This window comes from Elaeis guineensis, chromosome 4, assembly GCF_000442705.2.
Source record: "Elaeis guineensis isolate ETL-2024a chromosome 4, EG11, whole genome shotgun sequence".
Taxonomy (NCBI): Eukaryota; Viridiplantae; Streptophyta; class Magnoliopsida; order Arecales; family Arecaceae; genus Elaeis; species Elaeis guineensis.
Genome location: NC_025996.2, coordinates 13,026,910 through 13,054,047, shown reverse-complemented (window position 1 = coordinate 13,054,047; position 27,138 = coordinate 13,026,910). Strand labels below are relative to the sequence as shown.

At 36.2% G+C, this 27,138-nt stretch overlaps 2 protein-coding genes across 7 annotated transcripts; both read right to left on the bottom strand.

Moving 5' to 3' along the window:
• Positions 1-1,923: 1,923 nt before the first annotated feature.
• On the bottom strand, positions 1,924-6,937 carry LOC105043892 (uncharacterized). Of its 6 annotated transcripts, none has more exons than XM_073255580.1 (5): positions 6,610-6,937; positions 6,387-6,525; positions 3,168-3,235; positions 2,790-2,904; positions 1,924-2,521 (listed from the first exon to the last, which is right to left on the bottom strand). In XM_073255580.1, exons 1-4 carry the CDS (start codon positions 6,767-6,769, stop codon positions 2,864-2,866), a joined length of 408 nt encoding a protein of 135 aa, XP_073111681.1. In that variant the 5' UTR covers positions 6,770-6,937; the 3' UTR covers positions 1,924-2,521; positions 2,790-2,863. The 6 variants fall into 6 exon arrangements, 5 of the variants coding, with proteins under 5 accessions (XP_073111681.1, XP_073111682.1, XP_073111677.1 ...); XM_073255581.1 differs by having other exon boundaries at positions 6,387-6,513; XR_012140635.1 differs by having other exon boundaries at positions 2,790-3,235; positions 6,387-6,508.
• Positions 6,938-11,455: 4,518 nt separating this feature from the next.
• Positions 11,456-25,283, bottom strand: LOC105043828 (5'-3' exoribonuclease 4). Its single transcript, XM_019850128.3, is given in 25 exon segments — positions 11,456-11,765; positions 11,767-11,865; positions 11,867-12,212; positions 12,331-12,413; positions 12,492-12,567; positions 12,756-12,860; positions 15,211-15,368; positions 15,462-15,536; positions 16,026-16,066; positions 16,159-16,235; positions 16,337-16,465; positions 16,709-16,779; positions 17,965-18,060; positions 18,151-18,231; positions 18,413-18,484; positions 19,572-19,649; positions 21,429-21,506; positions 21,717-21,881; positions 23,721-23,837; positions 23,920-23,982; positions 24,100-24,219; positions 24,306-24,497; positions 24,582-24,658; positions 24,731-24,833; positions 24,932-25,283. Coding segments are annotated over 25 exon segments (2,757 nt in total). The 5' UTR covers positions 25,136-25,283; the 3' UTR covers positions 11,456-11,714.
• Between the last annotated feature and the right edge of the window lie 1,855 nt (positions 25,284-27,138).

The window sequence follows — 27,138 nt, the reverse complement described above, 5'->3', positions numbered from 1 at the left end:
TGAACAAACATGGGAAGGCTTTGTATAGATAAAATAATAAGCAAATCTGGCTAAATAAAATGATTGACTTCAATCCAGAAACCTGTAATTATGTTTTCTCTAACGATGCATCCACCTGTATCAGTGTGTGGGCTAATTTCCATGGATGTGGATTAGGCAACACATGGATGCGGATCTGTGCCAGAGTACAGAAACCCATATCATGCTAAGTTGCAGATCAATCCTTCAATCTGTAATGAGTTCCATATCTTTTTTTTTTTGTTGTTGTTGTTTTTGCTAACAATAACTTTGGTAACTTATTACATGGTAATAACAAAAATAATCTGAATGAATCTAAACACTATGATGTTCTTACTATTTGGCCCAAGACATATTCTATGACGTGCTATAATTAATCATCAAACCATATTTCATCCGTTGATTCCATCTTTAAGATTAAGGTATAATAGGTTACTGCTTGAGAAGACACTATGACAACAGCCAGACTCAGGTCTTTTGAATAGCCAAGACATCTTCAGACAAGAGGGGGATCTGACTTAAAAGTATATAAAAAAAACAGGAAACATTATATGACAAGCTCTACACTCAATCATTTAAACAGGAAACATTATATAACAAGATCTTGTAGCTAAGAGGATAGGATCCAATACAGTCCTAATGGAGGCTTAACATTCCATTCCATCAACTTGTAACTTCCAAGATTTTCAGGAAGATGAACACGATGTTCAATCAAATGAGAAAGTATGCCCTACCGGGCAAAAAAAAAAAGGAAAGTAAATTTAGTATGACCTTTATTTAATACATATCAAGCTGTTTATCAAGATGCATATAATAATGCCAAACAGTGATATTATCATTGCCGTTCTATTAGAAATGAAATCTGATCTATACTCATGAAATTCAACAAATGGGCCTGTAAGTATTTAAGATTGCAAGTATCAGTTAAAACTGCTTGGGGAGAATAGCAAACCACAGGTAGTATTAGTAACATTTACAGCATATCTGGATGTAGTATCCTGGAATAAATGCCATGATGCACAGATCTGGCATTATCAATCTCACTAGATAGCACCTTTTTGTCAGGACACTGCAAATATCACCACAACATGTAAACCACAAGAAAGCGAGCACGAAGTCTGTAGCGAGAACCAGCAGAGAATACACTCACCTGCTTTGCATTCAAAGAACTAGACTCAATGTTTGCTTCATTATATGTATGGATTTTTTTGTTCTCCATTATACTTTATATCTGACTCATACTTCAATTTTCACATGTATTTTATGTAAAAATTTGTGATCTGATCAATGATCCGATCTAGTCAAACCTGCTTCATGACTTGATCCTGATTTTAATAACCTTGATCCATTATACCCCCTGACCCAACTTGAACCCAACCTGGCCCTAGTCCAAATTCGCACACCTATGGGCCAGGTATGGTCCAAAGAAGACCAGCAAAAATTCTTGAATCTAGGTTAGGTCTAGCAAAAGTTTACTATCCTGGATACAAACCAGAGTGAATCATATAATACATAAGGCTATGAAATTGACTTTTATGAAACAAAACTGACCCATACTTGGATCCAATTTGAATCTGATGGTTTATCCATAATTTATTATATGTTCTTTACCCTCATCATGTTCACATCTTGTAGCTCTTAATAATAATAATTTAAAATTATGTCATCATGAATTCTTTTGAGCGGATGAAGGGAATCTCAGCTACCCAGACTCAGACTCAAGTCTTGGACGGGTAACGTTTGGGTCAAAAATTTAGACCAAGCCTCCTACATGTCCAGGTCCGAGTTGGGAGATATCTAGACCCTACCCAATCCAGTACCAAGTTAGCAGCCTTATCAAGAACATAGCATATTCATGCACAAATACAGACATTAAGGATTTAAATAGCAGCACCGACAAGCATATGATCAATACATCATGAATTGTAAACTGATTTTGTTCATATTGGCACTGAAGAGATTTAACTTGTAAATGACCAAATTTAGGAATAATCAGTAAAACTAAAGAAGAGGATAGGGCGGTGGTCCATCCATTCTTGTTTTGATGCTGGTATTAGAAGAGAAAACCACAACTTCCTCAATATAACTTTAACATCAAAACAAGGAACCTTCATGTGTCCCCCCACTATCCAAGACATTCTCAGCAATCAGTAGTTCAGCAACAAATTGCTTGAAACATTCACAACCAAATTACATCCAACCGACACACCACACCCCCCCCCCCCCCCAAAAAAAAGTAAAAAAAAACTTTCAATGCAGGCAGAAAGTTATTAGTGTTTCTTAAAACATTCTAACAAGTAAAATGCATACAGAAAAAGTTAGCTAGTGGTGCAGATAACTAGACCTGGTAGCACATTATGTTGTATCCCGCTAGTTGATGATTCTGGTGAAGTTGGGAATTGGAGGGACACCATGAGAAGTTGAAGGCGCTGGCAAAGGGGCTCCCTGTATATGCTATTTCTCCCACAACTCAGACAGTTTTCCGATACCCAACTCTTTCATTCTGATAAGCATAAGTAACAGGGGTATGGTGAAAAACAATTCCAGTCAGATGAGACATTATGCTAATGAGTTGCCCAAATTTGACATTAGATCATGAAAGAATACACAGGAATTAGATTTCACTTAAAAGGAAAAGGGTGACTTGCATTTGATAAGGACAACAAATCATATGGTCAGCAACAGTGACAAAGTTGTAAAGTTAACGAGGCAGACAAGAAAAAAATCTCAAAGAAATATATGTGTTCCACTAAAAACCAAATATAACATACCCCCAAAAGTGTTATTGCATCGTATCCATTCTGGAAGATTCCCAGGAAATAAGTATCATGGACCTTTGAGTGCTTCATTTGCAATAAGATGAAACAGAGAACAAATGTAGGTCACCTGTGCAACAAAATAAGCAAGAAACACCAAGAATAGAAAATCACTGACAAACATATTGCTAAGCATAGATTCTAACTACACAGTCATCTCACCAGAACCAAGCAATTTTCAGGAGAAGAGACAGCTTTTGTTTGCCAGATACCATCAGGTCTTTGAGAGTTCAGAGGCATCATTGGACACACTCCAAGCAAAAGTGTAATTTTTGATCTAATAGGAAACAAATTGTTGTCACAAACATCCATTCTTCGGTTTGTGGATATTACCTTCCAGCATTCGAAAAACAAATGTCTTTGTAATTTGGGTCCGCACCAGGAATTTGCTTGAGACGTATCTGCTCATGATCAACACATCACAAAAAAAAAAAAAAGAAAAAAAAAAAAGAAAAATGAACCAAAGATCATCAGCTGCAACATTCAGTATTGGACAACTAGCCAATTCAGTGTTCTGGGAAAAAAGTTATATTTTCATAAAGATAATTTGAAAGTGGTCAGTTTCTTCTGCTTTTAATATATGGCATACCCAGTTGAAACTACTGTGCATTATTTCTTAAACCAACAAATCAACTGAGTTCCCAATGAAACAGAAACAATACCATTATAAGATGATTGTGAACCACCTGCTTGAACAATAAAAATTAAGGTGCAAAAGGAGAAAGGATAATATCTAATTCTACAGCAATAAATGAGAAACCATTATATCCATACAAGAAACAAATAATATAGAAAATAAAGAAATAGAACAAAGATAACTCTTAAGACACAACAGTGATCGTTACAAATCTAAATTTTAAATATCAATTTTCTAGAACAAAAACCACCTATATGATGTGGCAGAGCTGGAAGTTGCAGTCATGTTAAACACAAGCCAATAACAAAGAACCACTATCAAGATATGAATATGCCCATGATAGAGCCTTTCAACGCAATTCATGCAATAAAGACAAAGTCATGAAAACACAATACAATAATCCATCAAGATAATGACATGTATACTGTGTTAAGATAGACTACTGTCAACTTCTTGTACAGAAAGCTCCACACAGAAACAATAACTGAGAGAAGGGTTGGATAGTAATGTGAGAAAATCTAATAGAATTAGAAAGGATAGAATTTCAAAATCCCAATTATATGTTTGTGAATTTTGCATAAAAAATCCACCCATTATTTACTTTGTAGTAAAGGCTAGGGTCTTTTTTTTCCCAAAATGATACGCATTTATAGGTTCACAGAAAATTTTGCCCCCGAAAAGAAGTATGAGACAGGTGATCCACATTTGCTAAATGCTGGATACATATTACCAGAAATATGATACATATATTTCAAATGTCTGATACGCACTTGTTTAGACCATCACCTATCTCGTATTTAGACCTAGAGATCAAATTGTCCAGGGACCCCTAAATTTATACTGTTTTTCAAAAAACAAAAGAAATGCTCATAAAATTGATAATTAAGTTGATTTTTATGCAAGATCCACATCTAAGTTACCTGCATCTTAAATCCAAATTAACATCTTCCAAACATTCACAAATGCATAAATACCAAATTCTAAACTAAAACAACTCAGATGGAACATAAATTTAACAATCTTAAACAATGGCAATCTACACCAATTCCTCTGTTTGACAATATCTTGTTTATTATGTCATTTCAAAGAGGATCAAAGGCACAGACCTCCCAAAATGATATGTTGTAACAGAGTATCAAAGAAATAAACCAGCCTAGAAACTAAATTTCTAGCAGTTCCATTGGAACATAAAGATCATAAAAATATGGATGCTTAGAATCCCAATAACAGTCAGAATCCTGTAATAGACAACATTATGTGTATACAGAAAAATAGTTACGCATGCTTTGATCAAACCCACCAGTTAGTTAAAATCTTGAATTATTTTGATGACTAAAAAAGAAAAAAGAAGTTTTCTCATCCAAATGCTTTGATAATGCTTCTTCATGCGAAAACGATGAACTTGCATCTCTTAGAAGGCCTAAAATTTTCATTTGGTGTATCACCTATTTTAAGTCCTAATCATAATCATAATCATCAAGCCTTTTCTCAACTATTTCTCATTGGCTTTATGGATCTTCATTTACCAAATATTCCTTTTTAGGGCCACCTCTAATGTTAGTATCTACATATCTTTCCCCACAACCTCCATCCATGTTACCTTAAGTCTTCCCCCACCCCCACCCCCTGACCCCCCCCCCAAACACCTTTCTTACCACCTTCAACACAAACAAAAGTACCTCTTCTTAGTGGAGCCTCCTAAGATTTGCATGGTCCATTTTAAGCGCGAAGTCAGATTACCCAGGACTAAATGCATATAAACTCTGGATGGGTGACACAAGTGCAAACTCATTCTCTGAATAAATAACCAAAGGATAACAATCTATTAGATAGCCAGCATAATGTGTTGTACCATTGCACATAGTTAGACTTCCACACCAGCTATCTCCGGTGTGGTAGCAAATGCTAAACAAGAGGGCAATAGCACATTACTTAAATTCTATAGACCAACATGTCTGGTTACAATTTGATAAATCGAAGAATTATGCATGTTTGCACATACAATACCATAGAATATGGATTAAACCCTAGTTTTGATACTCATAAGTCATAAAAAATCATAGACTGAAGGTTTAATTAACAAGAGCTGAAGCAATCATGAGGCATGATAATACCTGAAGAAGTAAGACCGTAATTCAGTGGATCTGCTTAGTAAATGGTAGATGGAGAAGGAAAGGATAAACAATAAGGTAGATATGGTTAATGAAGTGAATCAATCTCCAGGTGTATCATACAATGATCGTGAGGTCTTGCTATGCTACGTGAAGTTCAGGACACTAAACATAGACCCTCATAGTGACATTGGATAGGCATATCATGTATAAACCCAATACAAATAAAGCAATAATCGAGAATCTCTTCCAAGTTGGCAGCTACTGTATATATTCCCTCAACCATGTAAAATTCTGGTAATATTCCTCAGAAAGAGTATATGCAACTTTCAAACTCATACATATCACAAACCCAGTCGTTTCATCATAGGATTAGATCAAAGATAAGAACTACTTCTTGATCTAGAAAACAATGACAAAACAATTTGTGCATAATATTTACTTTCCAGACCACCCTAATTATTTGGTACGCTAAAACCCTGAATTCCAAACAATCTGTACATAAGCCCCAAAGCAACCAAAATGAATTAATAATGGAATGTAACAACCTCAGGTCTGAGGACCACTTCAAAGTGTACAAAACTTATGCTAATGGTGCATTCCTCTCCAAGAAAACTCTCACATAGAACAATAGTTCAAACCAAGCGAACAAATTAACCAAGGTCTCACTCTAACAATTTCAGGATAGCCAGCCACACAGTTGAGATGCTTAAGCCATGGTTAAGAAAGTTGCAAGAATGTGAAATATATTGTCAATGTACTCTTAAACAGTTTCCATTTAAATAGTACTGGTCACAAGCTCGCCTGATAATCACCACACTGGTCGCAGTTGGAAGACAGGACATACTTTGACGGTGCTCCCAGTATCCATGATTAAGGCGAACTCCTGAGAGGGCGTCCCGATCCAGAGCCGGCTGGTGTAGTACCTGCTCTAATATAGGGCCTTCAAGAACATTAATAAAGATCCATCCGATCGAACCGGAGGACGGAGAGCCGATCGGAATGGAAGGGCAGGAGGACAAGTTACCTGTTGCTAAGGAGTTCGTCCTGGAGGACCATGCAGGCGCCGGCGGGCGGAGACTGCAGCTGCTGGCGGCGTAGGCGATCGGGCCCGGCAGAAGATACGTAAGAAAAGAGAAGCTGCAGCACGATCGCTTGCGCGCCCAGTGCAAGGCCGGCGGCCGCATCGGTGGCGAGAAGACGAAGGATGAGGAGGGCGAGGAGGGAGGAGGCGAATGTGAGCCGATCCCGCGCGGGCGCCATCGTTATAGCCCGGCAAGCGCGTGGGGTTCTGTCGCTCTTCTTGAAAAGAAATACGACGAGATGGAGGAGCATAGTTTCCATACGGGACGCATACGCCTTCGTACTCCGGTTCAACCGGTGTCCGGTTCTGATTAATTTTGAAATATTTTTTTAGTAAAAGTTAATTCTGATTATTTAATTGTAAATCAGAAATACTTTGAAATTTTTATAAGTAAAAGTTAATTTTTAAACATTTAATTGTAAATCAGCAATACAAACATTTATTTCATGTTAGAAAAATATAATTTATTTATTTCCTGATCGTGCGTTCCATCATCGAAAGAAATAGATTTTTTTTATTAAATATATATATATATAGAGAGAGATAGCATGCGTTAGATAAAATCAAATCGATCGGATTTAGATTCAGATCCGATCAGATCAAAATTCTATAATAAAAATCCTACATCAATGATCCAAACCATTGAATATGATCTATTATCTCAAAACTACTTGTATATAAAAAATCATATAATTGAAAAATTCCTATCCTATGCATTTAGTAATCAAAAATTGAATAACTTAAATAAAATTAAATTAAATATAATTTTTGATCACTTTATATATAGACTAAAGACCTTCAAATCATATAATTTTTTATATGCAAGTATTTTAGAAATAGTAAATCACATCCAACGATTTGAATCATCGATATAGAACCTCCATTTGACCGGATCTAAGCCCAAATCCATTCAATCTTGTCCAAACTCTAAATTATGTCAAAAGTCTTTGACTCACCCATCCTTGGGAGATGTATATCTAGGCCTAAGGAGTCACCGTTCTAAAATGTAAGAACTTATTCACTATCATCCAACTTAAGCGCCCCAATTCATGTCAGACAAGTCAGACTCCTAATGAGATCAATGATGCACTGTTAACTTTTCTAGTCAATGATCACGCACAAGAGGAAACTTGATGATCTAGCTCTTATATTTGAATCTGAGTGGCTTTATGATCCAACCAAGTTTCCTTCCACATCCACTCTTCTTTACTCATCCCTGCTTTCATTACTAATAAAATACTTTAATTTGTAAGTTTTTGAATTACTTAACATGAAATTGATTTGTTATTTAATTATATTTGTATCAAGCTGCCAGTGCTCCCTGAATCACCATTGCTGAAATAATTGGAGATCCTGTTTTTGTCAAAAAACAATGTTGGAGATCCAGGTGGATCAAAGCTCCTGAGACGGCACCCAAGAAAATAACGTGTAAGCACGGGGGTTAGCTACCACCACCAACAACCAGCACAGAGATGGTACGCAAGTAATATTTTGAAGTTATCAAACAATTATAGATTTGAATTTTCTATGCTGGATAAAATAGTTGCCATTTCAAGAGTCCACATCAACTTAGCCACGTTAAGAATCATAATTGATCAACTGAGTTTAGAAAGAATAATGTCATTTGTTGAAGAATGTCAAAGTTAGAAGGCTGAAATTGAACCAGGTTCCAGAAAAGCTCAAACAATTGATTCATGAAATAATTAACATAATTGTTTAGAACTCACAAGAAAGTAATAATAGGTAACATTAAGTTAGAGTTGAATCAATAGGAAACAACTTTTGACCAAATATGTTTAAGATACCTTTTGAAAAAAAAAAAAAAAATTCGTAGATAGCGCTCACTAGTTCCCAGATCCACAAATGACTTGAGCTTGCAACGTGTAAAAGCTGAAGAACGTACCCATGATACAGAGTATAGAACTAAAAGGACGTGCCCTTTGAAGTATATCTATCAAGAACAATAAACCTCTGAAAAAACTTACAACCCAGCAAGATGATGCTCTGGGTTGAGGCAAATTACTCTACAAATAGCAGCTGATGCTGTGAGTTTGCTTAACACAGTCATCCGTAATGTAAAAGAAAAACAGCTGAAGCCAGTGAATAAGTTGCGCTTGGCATCTGAACTCTGTTTTGGACAGGCTATCAAAGACTTCAAGACAGATGTTCTCAGATTGCCACTTCATGTAAAAATTTCCCCACAAGGAGAGGAGCCCAGGATAACTGGACACAAGTCACATATCTATTTTCTTTTCATGGATGTGGCTGGTCAAATCAGAGATAAGAACTAGTTGGGTGTCAGAACATATTTACCTCATATACCACATTCCTAGAAAATGCAAGTCATTAATCGGAAACAATGGTTGGCGTTCATAATGTTCACAAGCCACTGGATCATGCTTAGAAGATGATAAACATGCATAAATACATACATGCATATATTGTAAATCATGATGCACAAGAGGCATTCAAAGCATATGATTTTTGGCTTCTGGGCAATATAGACATTGTACAAATGATCAACAGTGTGGATTTTCATTTGCAAAGGCTATCACTGATATTGCATTGGAAGTATAAGGGGCTATTTATATTATCTGTATAATCGCAACAAAACAACTTACTAAATCTATGCAGGTCTCAAGCAGGAAAAAGGACGTATTCAACAGTTCCAGCTTGAATGAGCTTCCAGGTTCCTACAAAATTTATATAAATTGCACATATAATGATTTTTTTTTGCAATATGATGTGCAGTGTGCATTTATTTATGCCTCAAACAGCAAACCTCATCCCAAAGTGTGCTCGGATGGTGGGATCTGACATAATGCTTCCAGATTAAACAACAGTACATGGCATGCTGCAGCCAGATGCCAAGTGATTGTTTCTTGTTCATCAAGTACATATGCATTTCATAATAAGTATCAGAATATTTGAACTATTAATCAAAATAACAAACATATTTCTATCCAGACTGAGAAAGACTGTTGTAATTTTCCCATAACTGCTACTCTTGTAAATGAGCATAATTCGGTAAAAGATCGCATTAATAATTAAGACGTTTCTAAAATTGGCAACATTAATGAAGTAATTAACTACATTACTTAGGATCGCTTTTGAGGTTCTTTCTTATGTTTTTTCACGCATGTGTCGCTATCAAGGAATGCTAGAAGACTTCATCATTACTAATTATAATGTAGCACAAGGCTTACCAAACATTGTGTTTAAGGAAGTCGGAGGTGGAGTTAACACAAAGTTTAAACCCTAGTAAAAAAAAAAAAAATTTGTCAAGTCCAACATTACCATACCGAAAGTTGGAACTCAAATGCCCAATACCCGACAATAGAACATTAATTTAAAAAATACGTAAGAAACATGATGTTTTAAAGTAAATTATGAAAGTTACATCACAAATTCAAACAACAAGATTATGCCTTTTGATTGAAAATATAAACTAAAAAGCCACCCGTTTAATGAATTTAGGTAAAATTCAGGAGATCTTCAATAACGGGTAGAATATACATTAGCAAGCAATAAAAGATAGGGTTTTGATAAGCAAAAATAAAACAATCTTAGCAGATTTGACCTCTCGATATTTCATCCCTAAGGATCATATCACACACTGACAAGATTAAGGAGAGTCATTACTGATCCAGTCAGACAAAACCCTGATAAGGAACAAATTTCAATGAACTTGCAAGTCACCTGTTTTACATAATGCCAAACTAAACAACAAAAGTGGCGATCAAGAATCACGAGATCATATAAGAACGATATTTAAAGAGAGTAATTACAAACTTGCTGGGATAATAGGTGATCCCCAAATAATGCAGCCAGGGTTCAGGGGTGTAGGCCCACACCGAAAAGATAACTGCATCCAAGAAACAAAGGATCCCAAGAAGTTCTACCGTCAACTCAAAAGGAATAATAATGGAACCAGGGGGAGAGAAGAGGCGTAGGAGGAGGAGGGGGGTACCGGTGGCGATGACGGTGGTGATGGCACCGACGAACCCATAGACCTCAGAAGGCTTGGGCCCGTGCTCCTCGGCGAAGCCCGGGGCTTTCTCTACGGGATCGAATATGAACACCGTCCCCATCCCTCACTCCGAAGGCTCAGACTCTCCGATGGCTGCTCACCGACGACGGCACCTCGTCCATCGCGTGGATACGCCTCATTCATAACGCGGACTCAATAAACGGCATGATAAAAAACAATACATCTTATATGAATTAATTATCATAATTATTACATAAAAATTAAATAAATAGTTTTATAAAAGGTTTAACTAAAAATATTATATTATTAGCAAATACTGTAAATATCAACAACCACACATTAATATTGTGCCATCATACTAATGAGGTTAGTTGTGACTTAGAGATTTATGTAGCAAACAATAGAAAATAAGTTCTACAAGTGTTGCTTGACAAGTTTCAGCAAAATAGATTTATAAACAAATTAAAACATATATATAGATCCTTACAAATATATATTTAATTTTATATCAATTATATAAAATTATATAATTTTTAAAAAATTATTTAATTTTTTTTAATAAAATTATAAATTATTACAAATGATACCAAAATAAATCCAATCTCACCAACAAAAACTCAAGAACACTAAATCAACTACAGATCAATCATAATATTTATAATTAAATTTAGATATATTTAGATCAAATTTCAACACATGAACACATGAGAATTTCTATAAATATATATTTAATCACACAACAACTATGCACTGGACACTACCTTTAAGCTAAATTTTTTTTGGTGAGAGTCAGAATCGTTAAAAAACAAATAGCCAGTTTGTAGGGAAAACATGATAGCCTCCAAAAATGCATACATAGTTATCTACCATTCATAATCCATTCCGTTGGCTACAACTACAAATTCCAGTACAGCCGACCCGGTAAATGGCCACCAGAAGACCATCCACTTCAAATCTTCAACAACCAAATGATCAACTAATAAAACAAATGAAAAGAACACTACAAAAAAGAGCGCCAGTCGCTTGCTGTATTTGCTTCTCTGCCTCCATGACTTTGCTACCGCTTTGTATTTTCTTGTATGTTGCCATTATTACCGTTACCTCCATGTATTTTTCTCTTCTGCTGTCTTCTTCCTGCGGGAGTTCTCTTTGCATTTCCTTTTCCCTGATCTGCTATTGTTGCTTTTGTGCTCCTGGTTCCGAGTTCTTCTCTTGTTCTGCGATCTTCTTCCTCCTGCGGCCACGAACTCTGCGTTTCCTTTTCCCTAGGCTGCTATTATTATTGAAACTGATTTCACAGTTCTGTCCTAAAATCTTTCTACTCCTGTCATTGCGAACCCTGCGTTTCCTTTTCCCTAGAAGACTGTGCTTGCTGTTTGTCTCATGGTTGATCTTTTGTTCTACGTTCCTCTGTTTCCTGTGACATGAATCATCCATAGCATGGTCATCAAGTTCATGAGCATCGCTTCGTTGCTTCTTTTCATGATAATAATTTGATACAAGCTGGCGAGCCATTTTTGACAAGTGAGGGCCAGCTATGGAATTAGAAATAGGTCTGTGTACCTCATTGCACAAAAAATTATCATTGTAAGTGCCATGAAATGGTGAAACATAGGATACCAACTAAACAAATACTCAACTAGAGACGAGTGGAAAGGGCAGTGGAGGATCACCTTTCAAAATAGATACGCCGGCGTAATGCTGTTCTCTCATGCCACAATACTGGGGCTGGTTGCATATCTTGTTTGGTAATTGACTACATGAACAGAGCATATGTCGCTTACTCAAGATCACAAGCATCACTGAAATAGTGCAGTGAAAGAAAAGATTATACCTTTTTAGGTAAGATCGCTCCTTTTGGCAATCTGGGGATGTGTTCCTGAATTGGTGGGACCTTGTAATAGACAAATCTGTTAAAATTAAACTAATTAAATAATTTTCAACAGAAATACTGGTTGTCCTCTTTCATGATACAGAGAAAGAGACCGAGGGAACAATAAGTAAATGCTTGTTCCAAGCTTGTGGGATATGGTAAAAAAAAATATTCCAATTACCTGATGCATCTAAAGTTCAGAAACGCAAGGACAAGAATACTCACAGCGTTTTATTCTTGGTTATGGTCTCCATACCTCCAAGAGGTGAATAGATTTCAAATGAGCAAACAGATTTATCAGAAATGTACATGGCTCCATTCATTCCACCACTGCAGGCAACGATCATTTTATTAGGCCCACTGAATCACTTGAAAATGGACACAATTTCCAACTCTATAAGCTGATCACAGTATGCAACATGTTAACTATATGAAGTATCAGCTCCAGCTAAGCATCATAGCATGTTTTCTTGAAACCTCATGAATTACGCTGAAAAGCTTACCACAAGTTAGCAATAAGCAAGGATTCTGGTCCATACTGATCCATACCAGCTGTAACAAGGCAGACCAGACTGATGAAGGACCTGCATTCAGGAAACCTCCCCAGTACCCTGTTCTAGGTGAACCAGGGTAAGCTGAAGGGAACTGCTCAGCATCAAGTAGCATTAACCTGCACCACCAGGTGCAGTACAATACTACTAGGACATCAGGATGGACCGATGTGGAGTCAGAAAAGGATGGAAGACTTTTCTTTTCATTGTTTTCATCGAATGCCAATCAACACCACACTATACAAGAGTGGCACTTGACCAATATAGGTCCCAGTGCCAAGATTTCAAAACCTTGGCAATATGTACCACCTTATGACTTAATATGGTGCAGAAGAATAGCATCATATTAGAGAATGAGGCATAACAACCATCACTTCCTCTTCCAAGCTCCTCAAAAGTGAGATTTTGTAGTTGTTGTTCATTTGATATTGAAATAGATTATAGCACATGCAAAATCACTGAACTGAATGCCTCTAAAAACATGTCCATTCAAACCATCATTTTCTAGATTTTTGCAGGGGTAATGAGGTTGGAGGGTTTTCTCCAACTCCGCATTTAAGGATATTTGAACAAAATGACTTTGTTAACATGTTCCTGGAACAGTGTACGCGGGCTTGGCTTCTCACAACTGAAAACATTTTTTTTGGCCATTTTTGTTCATGCAGGTCCCTTGTATTTTGTTGCTGAAAGTTGTTTTCTTTTCCTTGTACTGGCAGAGTACTTTCTTGTACTCTATCAGCACTTTTTGGGGCAATTTCTTCAGGGCATAGGGCGGTGTTAGGTTATTTATGAGCCCTGCTTTTGTGTCACACTTGTGGCTTTGGTGTTCAGTTAGTATTTAACATCCAATGTACTTTTTTGGCGCATCAATCAGACTTCATTTGAGCTAGTTTTCCTTCATATTTACTAATTGTGTGGAGAATGTCCTAGCCACTAAAGTCATCACATGTCAAACATGATGACATAAGTGACTGATGCCATGGGGATACATTTGTGCGGAGCATGAAAACACTAATTTGGGATTCAGAGTTTTTAAATTATCCATATTTAAAAGGAAAATCAAAAAATAATCCAAGGGTTTACAATGATTGAGTTAATCAGGAGAAACCATATGGCCCCTCTCCCATCCCCAGCCGAGTTGACCAACCCTCCTTGCTCTCTTGTTTTTTTTCTCACCTACTAACAACCTTGCGCTTTCTTTTTTTCTCTTGTTTCTTGTTTCACATGTCACACCACTTATTCTTTGGTCTTTGGGATCCCTAATCATTTGGCCATTTGCAAGTGCTAACTTATGGGAATCAAGGGTCCAAAGAAGAGTTTATAAGTTTGAGAATTCTTCAACTGCCCTCTGATTGCTCCTCTCTGAGGAGCTCCTTTGCTTTTTAGCGGATCTGAAGGCCAAGATGTCCCATGGTCCAATCCTTTTCTATGTGAGGGATGTGAAACTAAAGATGACGCACTCTAAGGTTTCCTGATTCATGTTATCAAATTTGTGCATGATTATTGCACAGAGATAACATTTAAGATATTAATTCAGCAATGATGTCAATCCCAAACTAATTCTAGTCTAATAGGAAAATCTGCAATCTAATGTATTTTATTTCACTGTAGCAAGCACTAACCAGCTATGAAGCAACTGCAGACCCTTCAATAAACTAGTCAACTTGTATCGTAATAAGCATAGCAAAGATAACAGCCACATCAGTTCCAGTACAAACTCATGAGTGGCTCCTGAATTCCACAATCACTGCAAAGCCATATGTCCTTTTATATATTCAAAAGTTGATTTCCCATTCCTGCGGTTTGCTCATAATGCCATTCCCTTTTTAATGTCTCACAACATTATTTAAAGAAAGCGATTTGCAGAAGGAGCATTTTTCAACTAATAGATCACTATGTAAAAAAGAACAACTATGCTTGTGACTCTAATTCATGCACTAAGACAATCACATGCGTCTAAACCTGCCTAACATTAATTTAAAGAAATAGCAAATTGTTGCCAATGTTTCAATTTTTGAGCAACTAAATTTGTTAAGTATTTTTCATTAAAAAAGGATATATGCATAACATTTGCTTCTTAGGATCGTGTGATGCATTCACAGAAATAAAGATGGTTTTTAGTAACAGACCTTATTTCTGGATCAATTTTCCTTTTGACTTTGGCCTTAGATAATTTTGGGTGATCTTTTTTCCGGCTGTGAACAGAAATAATTGTTGATGCTAGCGGATGTGAAATGTGAACAAATAGCATATCCAACTTCCAGCTGTTCCTTTGCTTCTCTTCATCCTAGAGAGCAGAGATTGAGGCCAAGGATGATTTGAGAACTTCAAATGACAGTGATGATGGCCAAATTGTCAGTAATAAACCAATACAACATACTGTTAAGGTATGTTCCACTTTTTTGAGTTCTGCAAGAAGGCGGGATTCCTCAACAAATGGTAGTTTACAGACAGCCTGCAATCAGGACAAAAATAAGTGAAAATTGGTCAACAAAATCTCCTATCATGTTAGAAAACAAGGTTGAGTAATTATGCAACTGCCAAAAAAAGTCTTGGATACTCATGGAGTTGCAATATCTTGTTAAATAAGACGAGAAACATGATGTTAATAGTAGGAGAACACTTGAGGAAAAAATGACAGATTATGTTCCCATAAGGATCGGGAAGTCATCTTACAATGCAACCAACAGAAGTGTAATGAAGAAGACATGCCAAAAATTGGAGTTTAAATCTTTTGCAGTGACCACGAAAATGCATCAAAATTTTTTTAAGCATCAAGACCACCCAAAAGGACATAAATCCAGCTACCAACCCCCTTGATCAGGAAGAACCAGCAAAGATGGCTACGAAGAAATATGCCAATATTGACCACAAGAAGTAGGAATTAAAGCAAATCTGAAGCACAGTTAAAAAATGGAAGACATCTTTTCAAAGCAGCCATTACCTGCCAGGAGAAACGCTTGCCATTCAAGTCAAGCTCAAAATCTGGACAAAATCATAGCACCAAATAAGACTTCAGTACAGCAAAAACACCAAAGAACTTAGTAGGAATGTGCATATTCACAGTACAGCCAAACCTGCTGGATAAAAATCAATTATGGCTGACGATGGATCAGTCATCAAATTCCTGTAAGACAATGGCAGTGCATGTGCGCTGCAAAAGGTACAATGCCAGAACAATCAACTGACATAGTCACAGTAAACAGTAAGCAAGAAAAGTCTTTTCCACTTTGACAGGATGAAGTCAAAAAATACCTTGCTGCAGGCAGTACACCCATTAATTGGTCAAATGGCTTGAATGGAACCCCAAGTGTGAAGTGAATTTCCAAGTGTTTCAAATCAAGAAAATCTGAAGCAAATGGAGCATAATGATATGGATAAAACCTGAAAACATGAAAATCATCAAGGCAAATTAAATCATTATAGCCATCAAAGGAACAATGCTTTCAATTAAATTGGACAAGCTAAATTTAAACCTGTAAGGAAATGCACAGATTTGACATGGAGCTTGTCGATTAATAAATAAAAATAAGACTAACAGAGAATGCTTGAAAAGTACAATAACAATTTGATGAACCATATGGAAAACATCCAGCACAGAAGTATCAAGTAGGATTTCCAACATACCATTGCCAGGAGCAGACTCCTTGGTAGTAATAGTGCATGACCCAGCAGATCCCTTCAACATATTTCAAGACCTACACTATAAACATGTGAGTTAGCACCTGAACTATTTTGGTCCTTGTCTGAGACCAAGAAACAGATTTGCACCAAGTCAGATATTATATATTTATATATACATACATATATACACGTATATATGTATATCCACATATACACGTATATATGTATATATCCACATATATACCGATATATATGTATGTATCCACATATATGCCAATATATATATACCGAAATATATGTGTGTCTGTGTGTGTGTTGTATATATCCACATATATACGTATATATGTATGTGTTGTATATATCCACATATATACGTATATATGTATATATCCACATATATATACGTATGTGTGTTGTATATATCCACATATATACGTATATATCCACATATATACGTATATATGTATATATCCACATATATATACGTATGTGTGTTGTATATATCCACATATATACGTATATATGTATATATCCACATATATACCGATATATCCATGCGTGCGTGCATGCACGCATGCGCTAGTACGTGTGTGTGTGTGTGTGTGTGTGTGTGTGTGTGTGTGTGTGTGTTGTATATATCCACATATATACAACAAGAAGAGATTTGCACTATAATATATTATATCTGTCGAGATATAATATATAAAACAAGACAAAAGAAAGGTAATAACCTTGTATGTACATCATGGAAGAAGAGAATGCCTATATCTTAAATAGCAGCTAGCTTTAAAGGCCCTATTTGGTTCGGTGTTGAGATACCTTTAACCACTACAAAGAATTATTTGTTGTTTGACTGACATTCAAGGGTTAGCAGCATAAGTTGTGGAAAAAAGTGAAGTAGCAGAGAGAGAGAGAGAGGAGATTTCCAGTGGTTAAATGTATTTCACGTTCCCCAATGAAATAAACTTAACCTGGTCAGGCCACTTTTTAGTGTGTTCACCAAATAAAGTTAATAGCTCATTTTTTTTGCACTTGTTTGGCTGGTTAAGTGGATAGCCATCCACCCTAGCCAGTACCCAAACAAAGCCAAAAGGAATTAATGTAATAGCGGCCCATCTGGAAGTGAACACCAAGGGCAGTCAATGCATTCATATTGCTACTTCCATAAAGAATAATAGTATGTAACATAAATGAGAGACAGCCAGGTGGCTCAGTATTGAGCACGAAGCAATGCAACTCCATTTATAAAATTTCCTCACCGAATGTCTTTTAAGTTTCTCACGGTTGTCATCAGTCTTGACTTCAAACTTCTCTGCATAGTATCTTTCCTTCCACCCTTCTTCTCCCAACTTTACCTGTACTTCATGTATTCAAGTTAACAAATGGAATGAAAAATATGTAGCTTACTAGCAATGAACCAAATTCACAAAAGATTCCAAACAAACCTGATCATCAATAACAAAATCAGACTTTTTACTACTTAATAGGTTTTTACTGAAGAAATTTGTGGATTTTCTCATCAAGCTCTGCAGCATTAACAGAAAGTTCCATTAATAAAATTCTCACATTGTTTATTAATACAAGGTTCTCGTTAATAGCAGATCTCAGATCAGCAAAAGTTGTTAGAGCAAAACAGAGAAGAGCATGCCCATAGTTCTGACTCGTAAGATGTTGGAGAGGAACTCAAACAAAAAGGCAGAAACTTACAGATGCTTTGTTCTGTTCAATCCCCATCATAGTTGAAATGGCTCCAAACTGAATCTCTCTTTCCTTCTGTACCTGAAAAAGAGCAATTTGATCAATAAACTTAATTCCAAAATAACTACAATGAACTTAAGAGAACTTACAGTGTGGGACATGAAAACACAATATCAAGAGATCAACAATGTATCTTGACATCTACAACATTTGTTGTGCAAATACTTGTTATCAAGCACATTGATAGTTTATAATTAAATAATGTGTTATCAGCCATTATCATTAAAAAAAAATCCCTAAGAACCTTTAACAAAGTCCAACATTACAAGATTTAATAGACATATAGAATTTTATTCTGATATTATTCCATTCTCTCATATATATTCACATCTGCTTTTTTGGTGTGTCCATGCATATAGCAACAGCTAGAAAAGAAAATTCACTTTTGGAAAAAGTAAGCCCCATCCGCCCGTTTCTCTTAAAGCATATGATATTTGTCTTTTAAAGAAAAAGGAAGCAATACGGAAGGTAGGATTATGCTCCAGCATGGAGCCCCTCTTCAATTATTACTTTCACATAGCATCTAATGTAACAGCCATATCGATCATTATACATTTTGAAGCAGAAATCTTAGCACAGAAATATTTAGATATGCTGAAAAATGTACGTTTCTGTTATTTTACTTTATTCCAACTTCTAGTATCAAGCCTGATTGCAACCAATAAGCTGTCATAACCATACCCAACAAGCCTTATCTTGTTGAAGTTGGTTATATCCATCCTGTAATCTCCATAGTCAAAGCCATTTTACTTCATGACAACAAGCAAATTAGTAAAAAATTGTGCCTTGCCACATTGCATCACAAGCTGCAAAATAAGCTTACTTTGGAAGATAACTCCATCATCCAGCTGTGCTTAATTTAATAACGCTTTCTTTCACAGTTCATGTTATCTTTTATAGTTGATAGCAAGGGAAAGACAAATAATTATTTCTGGGGCCAAACCCCTCCAAATTTTCTTCTGTGCATAAAAGAACTGTAAGGCCAAGAAAGATTTTAACCCTTCATAAAGTTAAAACTATAGATATTGAACCGCAAAAATACTAAATTCAGTTAACACTTTTCATAAGTCAAAAAATGAATTTCTGAAAATCAGCAACAAGAAACTACCTGGCTACGTCTTCTGAAGATGGCACTTTCGTGAGATCCAACTATTTGTAAGAAGTGCTCAACACGTTCCAAATCAACCTGTAAAATAAAAGAGAGGGAGAGGGGGGGTTACCTTATAAAACCAAAAAAGGAAAGAAAATAAATTAGGTAAAGAAAAGATATATATATAACTTGGTTGCACATTGATCCATGACAAGTAAAATACCTTACTTGCTTCAAGTATCCATGAACCCCGAAGCAGATATAAAATGTTCAGTTTTGGTACACGTTTTTATTCGAGTTTATACATATACTCTACCATACATATATTTTAATTTCATTAGCTGAGGAAGTGTAATTTCCTCAGTTTGGATTGTTCTCTGCAACTCAGGAACATGAAGTTGGAATTGCTAGTAATCGTGGATCATCATGCCGCGGTGAATATGCACCCCAGGCCCTGTACATACAGTGCATCACACCCTGGGACAGACCAATGATCTATAGACCATGTAATAGCACGCATGTACTTCATGTAGCACCAAAAAAAACTTTGCAGAGGGGTTGAGTGTCACAAATACATTGCAAGCTCCAAAAAATTATGTCTTTGCCAAAAAGAAAAAACAGAAAAATCTCCAAAAAGGTCAATATTACATACATGCATGCATGCACTCGCGCACACATGCAGAGTGCCTGCTCTTCTTCCCAAAAGATAATCTATGCACAATAACCAACATCATTGAAAGGTACTTAAAAACCAACAATTGTGTCCTGCAGGCCTCCTCATAACACCAAGTAGGCACATAAACTAATAATGCTAGAGTGCTTTTGTCTTAAACTATAGCATAATGCATATATTTAATATTCCAAGTTGATGATCATCACATAGGCATCATGAAACATGTATGAACCAAGATCCAACAGATTACAATGCTTCCAAACTATAAATCATTGGAAATATCACATTCGGACATTTAATGGTCTATTTTTCAGACCACTGCACATAGGGAAATGGCTTCCAGAACAACATATCTGTAATTTCTTGATGTTTTTGATGCTATAAATCATGACAGATAGTGTGGATCCCTCGATTAGAAATGTATATTGATTTTGCAGGACAGGTACAACCGAGGCCTCAATCCTACCAGTGGGAGAGCAAACCCTCTCTCTCTCTCTCTATGTGTGCGTCTCTGTTGGCTACTAGATCTTATACTATATATCAAGTGGTGATTACAGTGTATCTAAGAAGCTGGTCTGAGGACTGGACATTTAAAAGACTCCATTTCAATCTTGCCAAGTGGTTGTTGAGACTTGTAATCTCCAGACCATCCTCGAATAAAGTAAGTTATGAACAAAAATTATAGAAGAACAAGAAGAAAGCATACTTACTTGAGTAGCTTGAAACTTGTGGCCATGGCATTTTGGAAAAAGTAATCTCATAACTTAAGGTTATTTTTCAATAGATTGGATTCCAAGTTGGAGACGGGAGATGGTGGTACTTTAACATGTGAGATTTTAAAAACATACAGTTAGGAGGATTGCCTTTGAAGATACTATTTCCTAACCTTTTGATTTGGCTGAATGAAGATGAAGTTATGGCTGATGAAGTCCACTTCAAGGAAGTCAAATGATAGAAGAGATACAGAATGAACTACTTAAGCTTCTACTCTCTTGATAGATATTCAACTATCCGACAACAAAGAAATATTCAGGGTATCAATAGTAATAATTTTTCTGCAGCTACCAAATAATCAAAAAATGCAACTATATCATAAGGAAAGACAGCAGTATTACATTTTAGAACTCAGGATGGTAAAAAAGAATAGAGGATAAGGCAATGTTTTTTAAAGCTTGAGCAATCAAAGCAAGCTAACAACAAACCTTAAAAGAGTTGGTCAAATAACCACCCATTCTAGCGAACTCCTTTTTATACACCATCATTAGCAGATCAATTGCACCCTACATCAGCAGTGATAAATAAGTGGTGTGCACGAAGACAGAATACATGAAAGCATGACTTTAATAACATGTTAAGGAATTTAACAAAAATTAGCAGGTAAAACTTTAAAGTTAAGAGTAATATTCTGCCAAAGATGCATCTCAGACAAAGTTTAATATCAAACAAAGAAAAGAAAAGAGAGGGGAGAGTAATATTCTGCCATAGCAAACCTCAGAAATTTCAAGTGATGGGACGTGGGGAAGAAAATCATTGCCAACAAACAAACAAATGAAGACAAAATCATCAATCAAGCGCTCCAGATCTATCTTCAGTGGTGCATCAGATATTCTCAAGTCGTGCGCCAAGTATTCTCTCAGAACCCAAATGTTGAGGAACTGCAAAAGAACCAATATTGCAAACATAATATATTTGTGATCTGATAATCTGGCAAAGATGTGATGCAGAATAATATATGAAAACTTGTGCTCCAAAGTAACTGCCATAGTGAACTTCTGCAATATTTGAAATGATAATAGTTCCCATATAAACTCACACTCTTTAAGTGCTACCAAGCAAAATCTTAGAAAAAATAAAGAAGGTAGTGAATCAAGTAGGTGATGGTGCCAGAAAAACATGAAGCAAGTAAAACCTTATATTCTCAAAGTAAGGTCAGATTTTGGAAATTCCCAGTCTGTATGTTCATATGGTCTTTGACGAAACTATCAGCTTTCCATTAAGAAAAAAAAAGGAATAACTAGATATAAAGCAGCCAACACAGATAGATTGAAGAAGAAAAGCTGTTCTTAGAGGTTCTTCATAACAAACTTTGGCTTTAGAGCCTTCTGAGAATCAGTGGGTATTTCAAGACATATCCAATAAGCCAATAAGTAACCTTTACAAAATTTTAGAATTCCCAAAACATCAATTATAACTATTGAAACAAACAGTAAGAATTGAAGCGGGAAAAGTACATGCAAACAACAGGATAATATGTAGGACTGTGATGATATAAAATATACTTATGAAGACACTGTAATAGCAAGGCAATCATGTAATACTTCAGCAACGGTGTATTTTGTGCAATGAAACACTATCTCTGCCTTCCACATCAACACTACGCTTACATTTCTCATAAATAAACTAATTGTGAATATTCAAGAAGATGTATGCTGATGTTAAATACAAACAGCTCCTGTCAATACGACAGTTATATCCTAAACTGGAATTTTGGAGAGAATAAAAGCCTAAAAATCAACAAAACCAAATGCAATTTTAATAAAAAATAGAAATAAAAATAAGGCCCTCAGTAAATTAATTATCAAAAGATACCATAGTATGAGTGGTTTTGCTATCTCAAATATATTATACAAAAGAATGGAGAGATATATTATGATATATACTAGAAATTTAAAGCTAGGTGCATGAAGCAAAAAGTTGATTTCAGGATGTTTCTACATGACCAGCTGCATTCCTTGATGATATAAGAAATGTTTTAACGCATGCAATGTTGCTTGACACATAATTTTGGGCAATAAAGGAAGCCCAGGAAAACAAGAACATAACAGAAATGAGAATGTCAAGACAGATGTGCTGTAAGAATATGATGAGTGCTGCATGAGAATTGCAGCAATTAAGGGAAAGTAAATAGAACTCATTTTACATAATATGCGTATTTGCAATGAAGATCTAAATAGCCCCATGAAATAGCAATGCCTGAATCTATGTTGAAGCATCTAAAAGGAGAAAGAATGCAGGAAAGCTAAGAAAAGCATATTGAAAGAGCACACAATAATATGGAACTTAACCTGTCAGATAAACTAATGAATTATGATCCATAAAACCAATCGCAAATACTAGTAAAAGAATGTATACTTATAGTTTTCATATAAATAGTCAGCCCTGTGGATCCTTCTCAATATCTTTTCCATGTATCAGATAAGCCCGAAAAAATAAAAGCCACAATTTATACCAGCAACAAATATTTCTTTACCATTACTGACCACATGAACACAAATGGAAAAACCCACCTCCAAATCGCATGTTCATGAGGCATGGGATCAAGAGGAAGGTAAGCATATTTCAAAATAACACTTTCAGTAGCATTACCCATTTAATATGTTATTTTTAGCAGAAATACACAGAACAGGCAATATTTCAATAATAATTTAACTGTTGCAAAACCTAGACTGGTTGAGCCATTACATCATACCGTGGGGGGGGGGGGGAGCATTTACCTGGAATTTTTTTATTGGCATGTCATTATTAACATCCCAATTCAACTCCTTCCTCTCTTCTTTACCAGAAATACCAATTTTTTTAACTTTTTCATGATTGCGTGCCACACGAACATCCTGAATGATAAAGTCCAATCGCCATCAGTTGGTAAAATTCATTAGATACAACAATTATGTGAAATGTTCATCAAGTGTTTACCTCTCTAAGAATAGAGAAATGTAATTCATGTGTTGCCAGTGCAAGCATGATCAAGTCAGCATCCTAAAACAACATAGGCACACATTCCTTTGACATCAAAAAGAAACAAAGGCCAACAGGGGTAATAAAAATGACAGACAGAAATAAAGATGAACAGTAAAAAGGGAAGAAGAATTTTACCAACCCATACAAGCAATGTCTTGTGTTAGGGTCAAATCCAGGCAGGTTCCTCTGTACTCGGATATATGACGCTATTTTGTGCTCGCCTTCACCCGGCACATTGGCATCAGATAGGATGACCTTTGAAATTTGCACAAACTCAAAATATAAGTTCACTAAATAAAAATGTACATGAGGCGAAGCAAGGGCAACAGTCAGAGGTCTACCTTGATGCCCCGCCATCCAGGATCATTGTTCAATCTTAAGTAAATGTAGTACTGAAGGGCCACCGACAAAGAGGCCATGAACTCAGTTCCGGGTGTTATAACGTTTGAATCCAGTTTGCTAGTGTTCTTTGATTGCGTTAGTTTTTCAATTTCTGAGCCCAACTCATCTTTTAGCTTCTCTATTTCTGCCGCCTGACAAATTATTTTACCCCATCAAAGATCACTAAGAATATATCATTAAACAACAGTAATATTAAAATTGCACATTAAACTCACAGCATCAGCCAAATCTTTAGCAGCCCTAAATCTCCTTGCTCGTTGCTGATTCATCTTTGCTCGCGGCGCAACCCCATCTAAATCATAAAAAAAATCAGCTTCGGATCAGAAAAGCTACACTTTTAGCCTTTTTAATAGCTCCCACTCACCGATTGCCATGTAAAGAAGCTTCCGCGGCCGGATCATGTAGAAGATGTGATCTATGTACTTAAACACCGCCTTGTAAACTTCTTCATACGAATTAGGAGCGGGCTAAAATTCGAAAGACAACAAAAGGAAATTAAAAAAAAAAAAAAAAAAAAACCTTTGTGTTAAGAGATCAAACAGAAGAACTTGAGATTATGTATCACCTGGTCTTCCGGATGGAAACAAGGATGGATGATACCGTTCATGTCGAGATAGAGGTTATCGAACTCCACGCCATTAGGGTTCGGACTGCTGCTATCTATAGGGACTAGGACGCCATTGACGACCTTGGGAAATTCTTCTACAACCGGCACCACCGAGAGGGGGTATCTATCCACGAGCCAACGATAGAAAGCGGGAATCCCCATTCTCTGTCTCGCTTTATTCACATAAAATCCTTGTCTTTTTAAGGGTTTTTAGGGTTTTGGCGAGGGTAGCAGGGCGGTGGCTGCGCGACAGAGAGAGGCGAGGCTAGGGCTCCGAACCCCTCGCGGAGAAATAACTGCTGCGGCCCTTGGAACTTAAATAGAGGAGCGTTATTATACCAAAAAATATTTATAGATAGGGGATCTTTGGCTGGGTAGAACCCGAACCTCTCGCCCCACGCTGATGGGATCTAAACCTACTTATAGGCTCGGTGACTTCAGTCTTCGGCGCACGGACAAGCACGTGTGACGGACAGGGGTTCGGCCCGGCTCAATCGCGTCAAAACGGTCCATTTGCTCGAACAAGCAGCTGACACGTAACTAATTAGCGGAGTGGGTTGGGTTAGGACCGCAATTAGTTGGGTCGTAATATATGTTTTATGGATAATGCCTTACCCCGGTGCGTACCCCAGCCTGGTGTTCCGTGAACCAGCGGGGAAAAGATCACCGTACTTGGGGTATTTAACCTGTTCTTTGCCAATCGCGGGTGTACGCGTAGCAGTATCTATATTCTTTGAGCGATGGGAATGATAACTTAGATATCTCAGCCAAAAAGATCACTGGGGTTGCTTGCTGCAGTCAATTTGCTTTGTTATCTTGCATATTGTGATGCGACCCTCGAGCAGAGAAGATATTGATTGTAACGGTAATATCATATCAAAATATAATAATTTAATTAAAAATTAATAATTAATAATTAGCAGAGACATCGTTCATAGAAATCGATAAAATATACAGCACTTTATAAAATACAGACTTTTCATTAGATTGTGACAAATTTGACATAGTATTATTGTTGCAATAAATATTTTCTCCTAAGAGTGAGCAATGGCGTTGCAATACACCAAGAGTTTGTTTGCATGGTATTTTTGAGTTAATTTAATTTTTTTTATTAGATAATGCTATGCACCGCCAACTACATATATACAAATAATTCTTTATGCCGCAATGAAAGATTGGTGCAACTTGCAAACGTGTTATCAAATACAACATTTTGATTTATCGTGGAGTTGCCAAGTCAACAATTGTAAGCCCAATGACATATATGCATGACAAGTGAAAATATATCTTTATTTTTTAAGAGTAAAAGAGATTATCTAAAGAGGTCTTTAAATCTTGATATATCAGTTGTCCCAATGAGTGGCTGCAATTGAGATAAACTGAGATCTTATTTTATCTAGGTTGATATGCTAAGTGGGAGAATTTTAAGAGAACTTAGAATTTTTGAGATCTCGGCTGATATTTTTAGACCCAGATGCTAAAATCTCGATCAATATGCTAGAACATGAAGAACTATATCTAAACATGATTTTGAGATTTATTTATTAATAAAAATTATTCAACTAAAAAAATGATAAAAAATATCAGTTGGCGCCCAGTATCAACACAAGCAGACATCTTGTTACAAATGAAAAACCTGATCTAACTCTAGAATTTGGAAGGTGCACAGTATCAAATCTAATCATCAATGGTGAAACCCCAGTGAAAAGCCCGCTTGCGTCATAATACTTCAAATGGTATCTTTTAATGAATGCCAGTTGAAAATGTACAAATAATTGAAATCAAGTTAGGTTTGATAGGGAATGCTTTCACTCAGAAATAATTAAATCAAAAGTTAGAAGTACCTCAACTGGTTTTAACCACTACTTTTCAAGAACCTGAACAAATGGAGTGGAGGTACATTACATTCTATCATTTTTCAATCCAAATTACCTTGCAAGATCGATGATGCAGATTTTCAATTTACATCAATGACGCAGATTTTCCATTTTCGTTACTCACCTTAACATTTGCCATCCTACCATTACCGTTATCATGGAAATTATACCTGACCATCTATAACAAACACCACAACAACAATTTTTAGTGCCCGAACATTTGTAAATATCATGAATTAAGATAAATGATGCAGTTTAAATAATCAATAAACACATTCTTATCACAAC

What these genes read in the sequence shown, in the direction of transcription:
- LOC105043892 (XM_073255576.1), bottom strand. Translation starts at nt 6,769, where the DNA reads ATGCGGCCGCCGGCCTTGCACTGGGCGCGCAAGCGATCGTGCTGCAGC. An exon ending in ACCAGTGTGGTGATTATCAG is followed by an intron (nt 3,236 to 6,386) that starts GCGAGCTTGTGA and finishes GATCATGAGCAG; the next exon opens with ATACGTCTCAAGCAAATTCC. An exon ending in TGTTTTTCGAATGCTGGAAG is followed by an intron (nt 2,905 to 3,167) that starts GTAATATCCACA and finishes TTTGTTGCACAG; the next exon opens with GTGACCTACATTTGTTCTCT.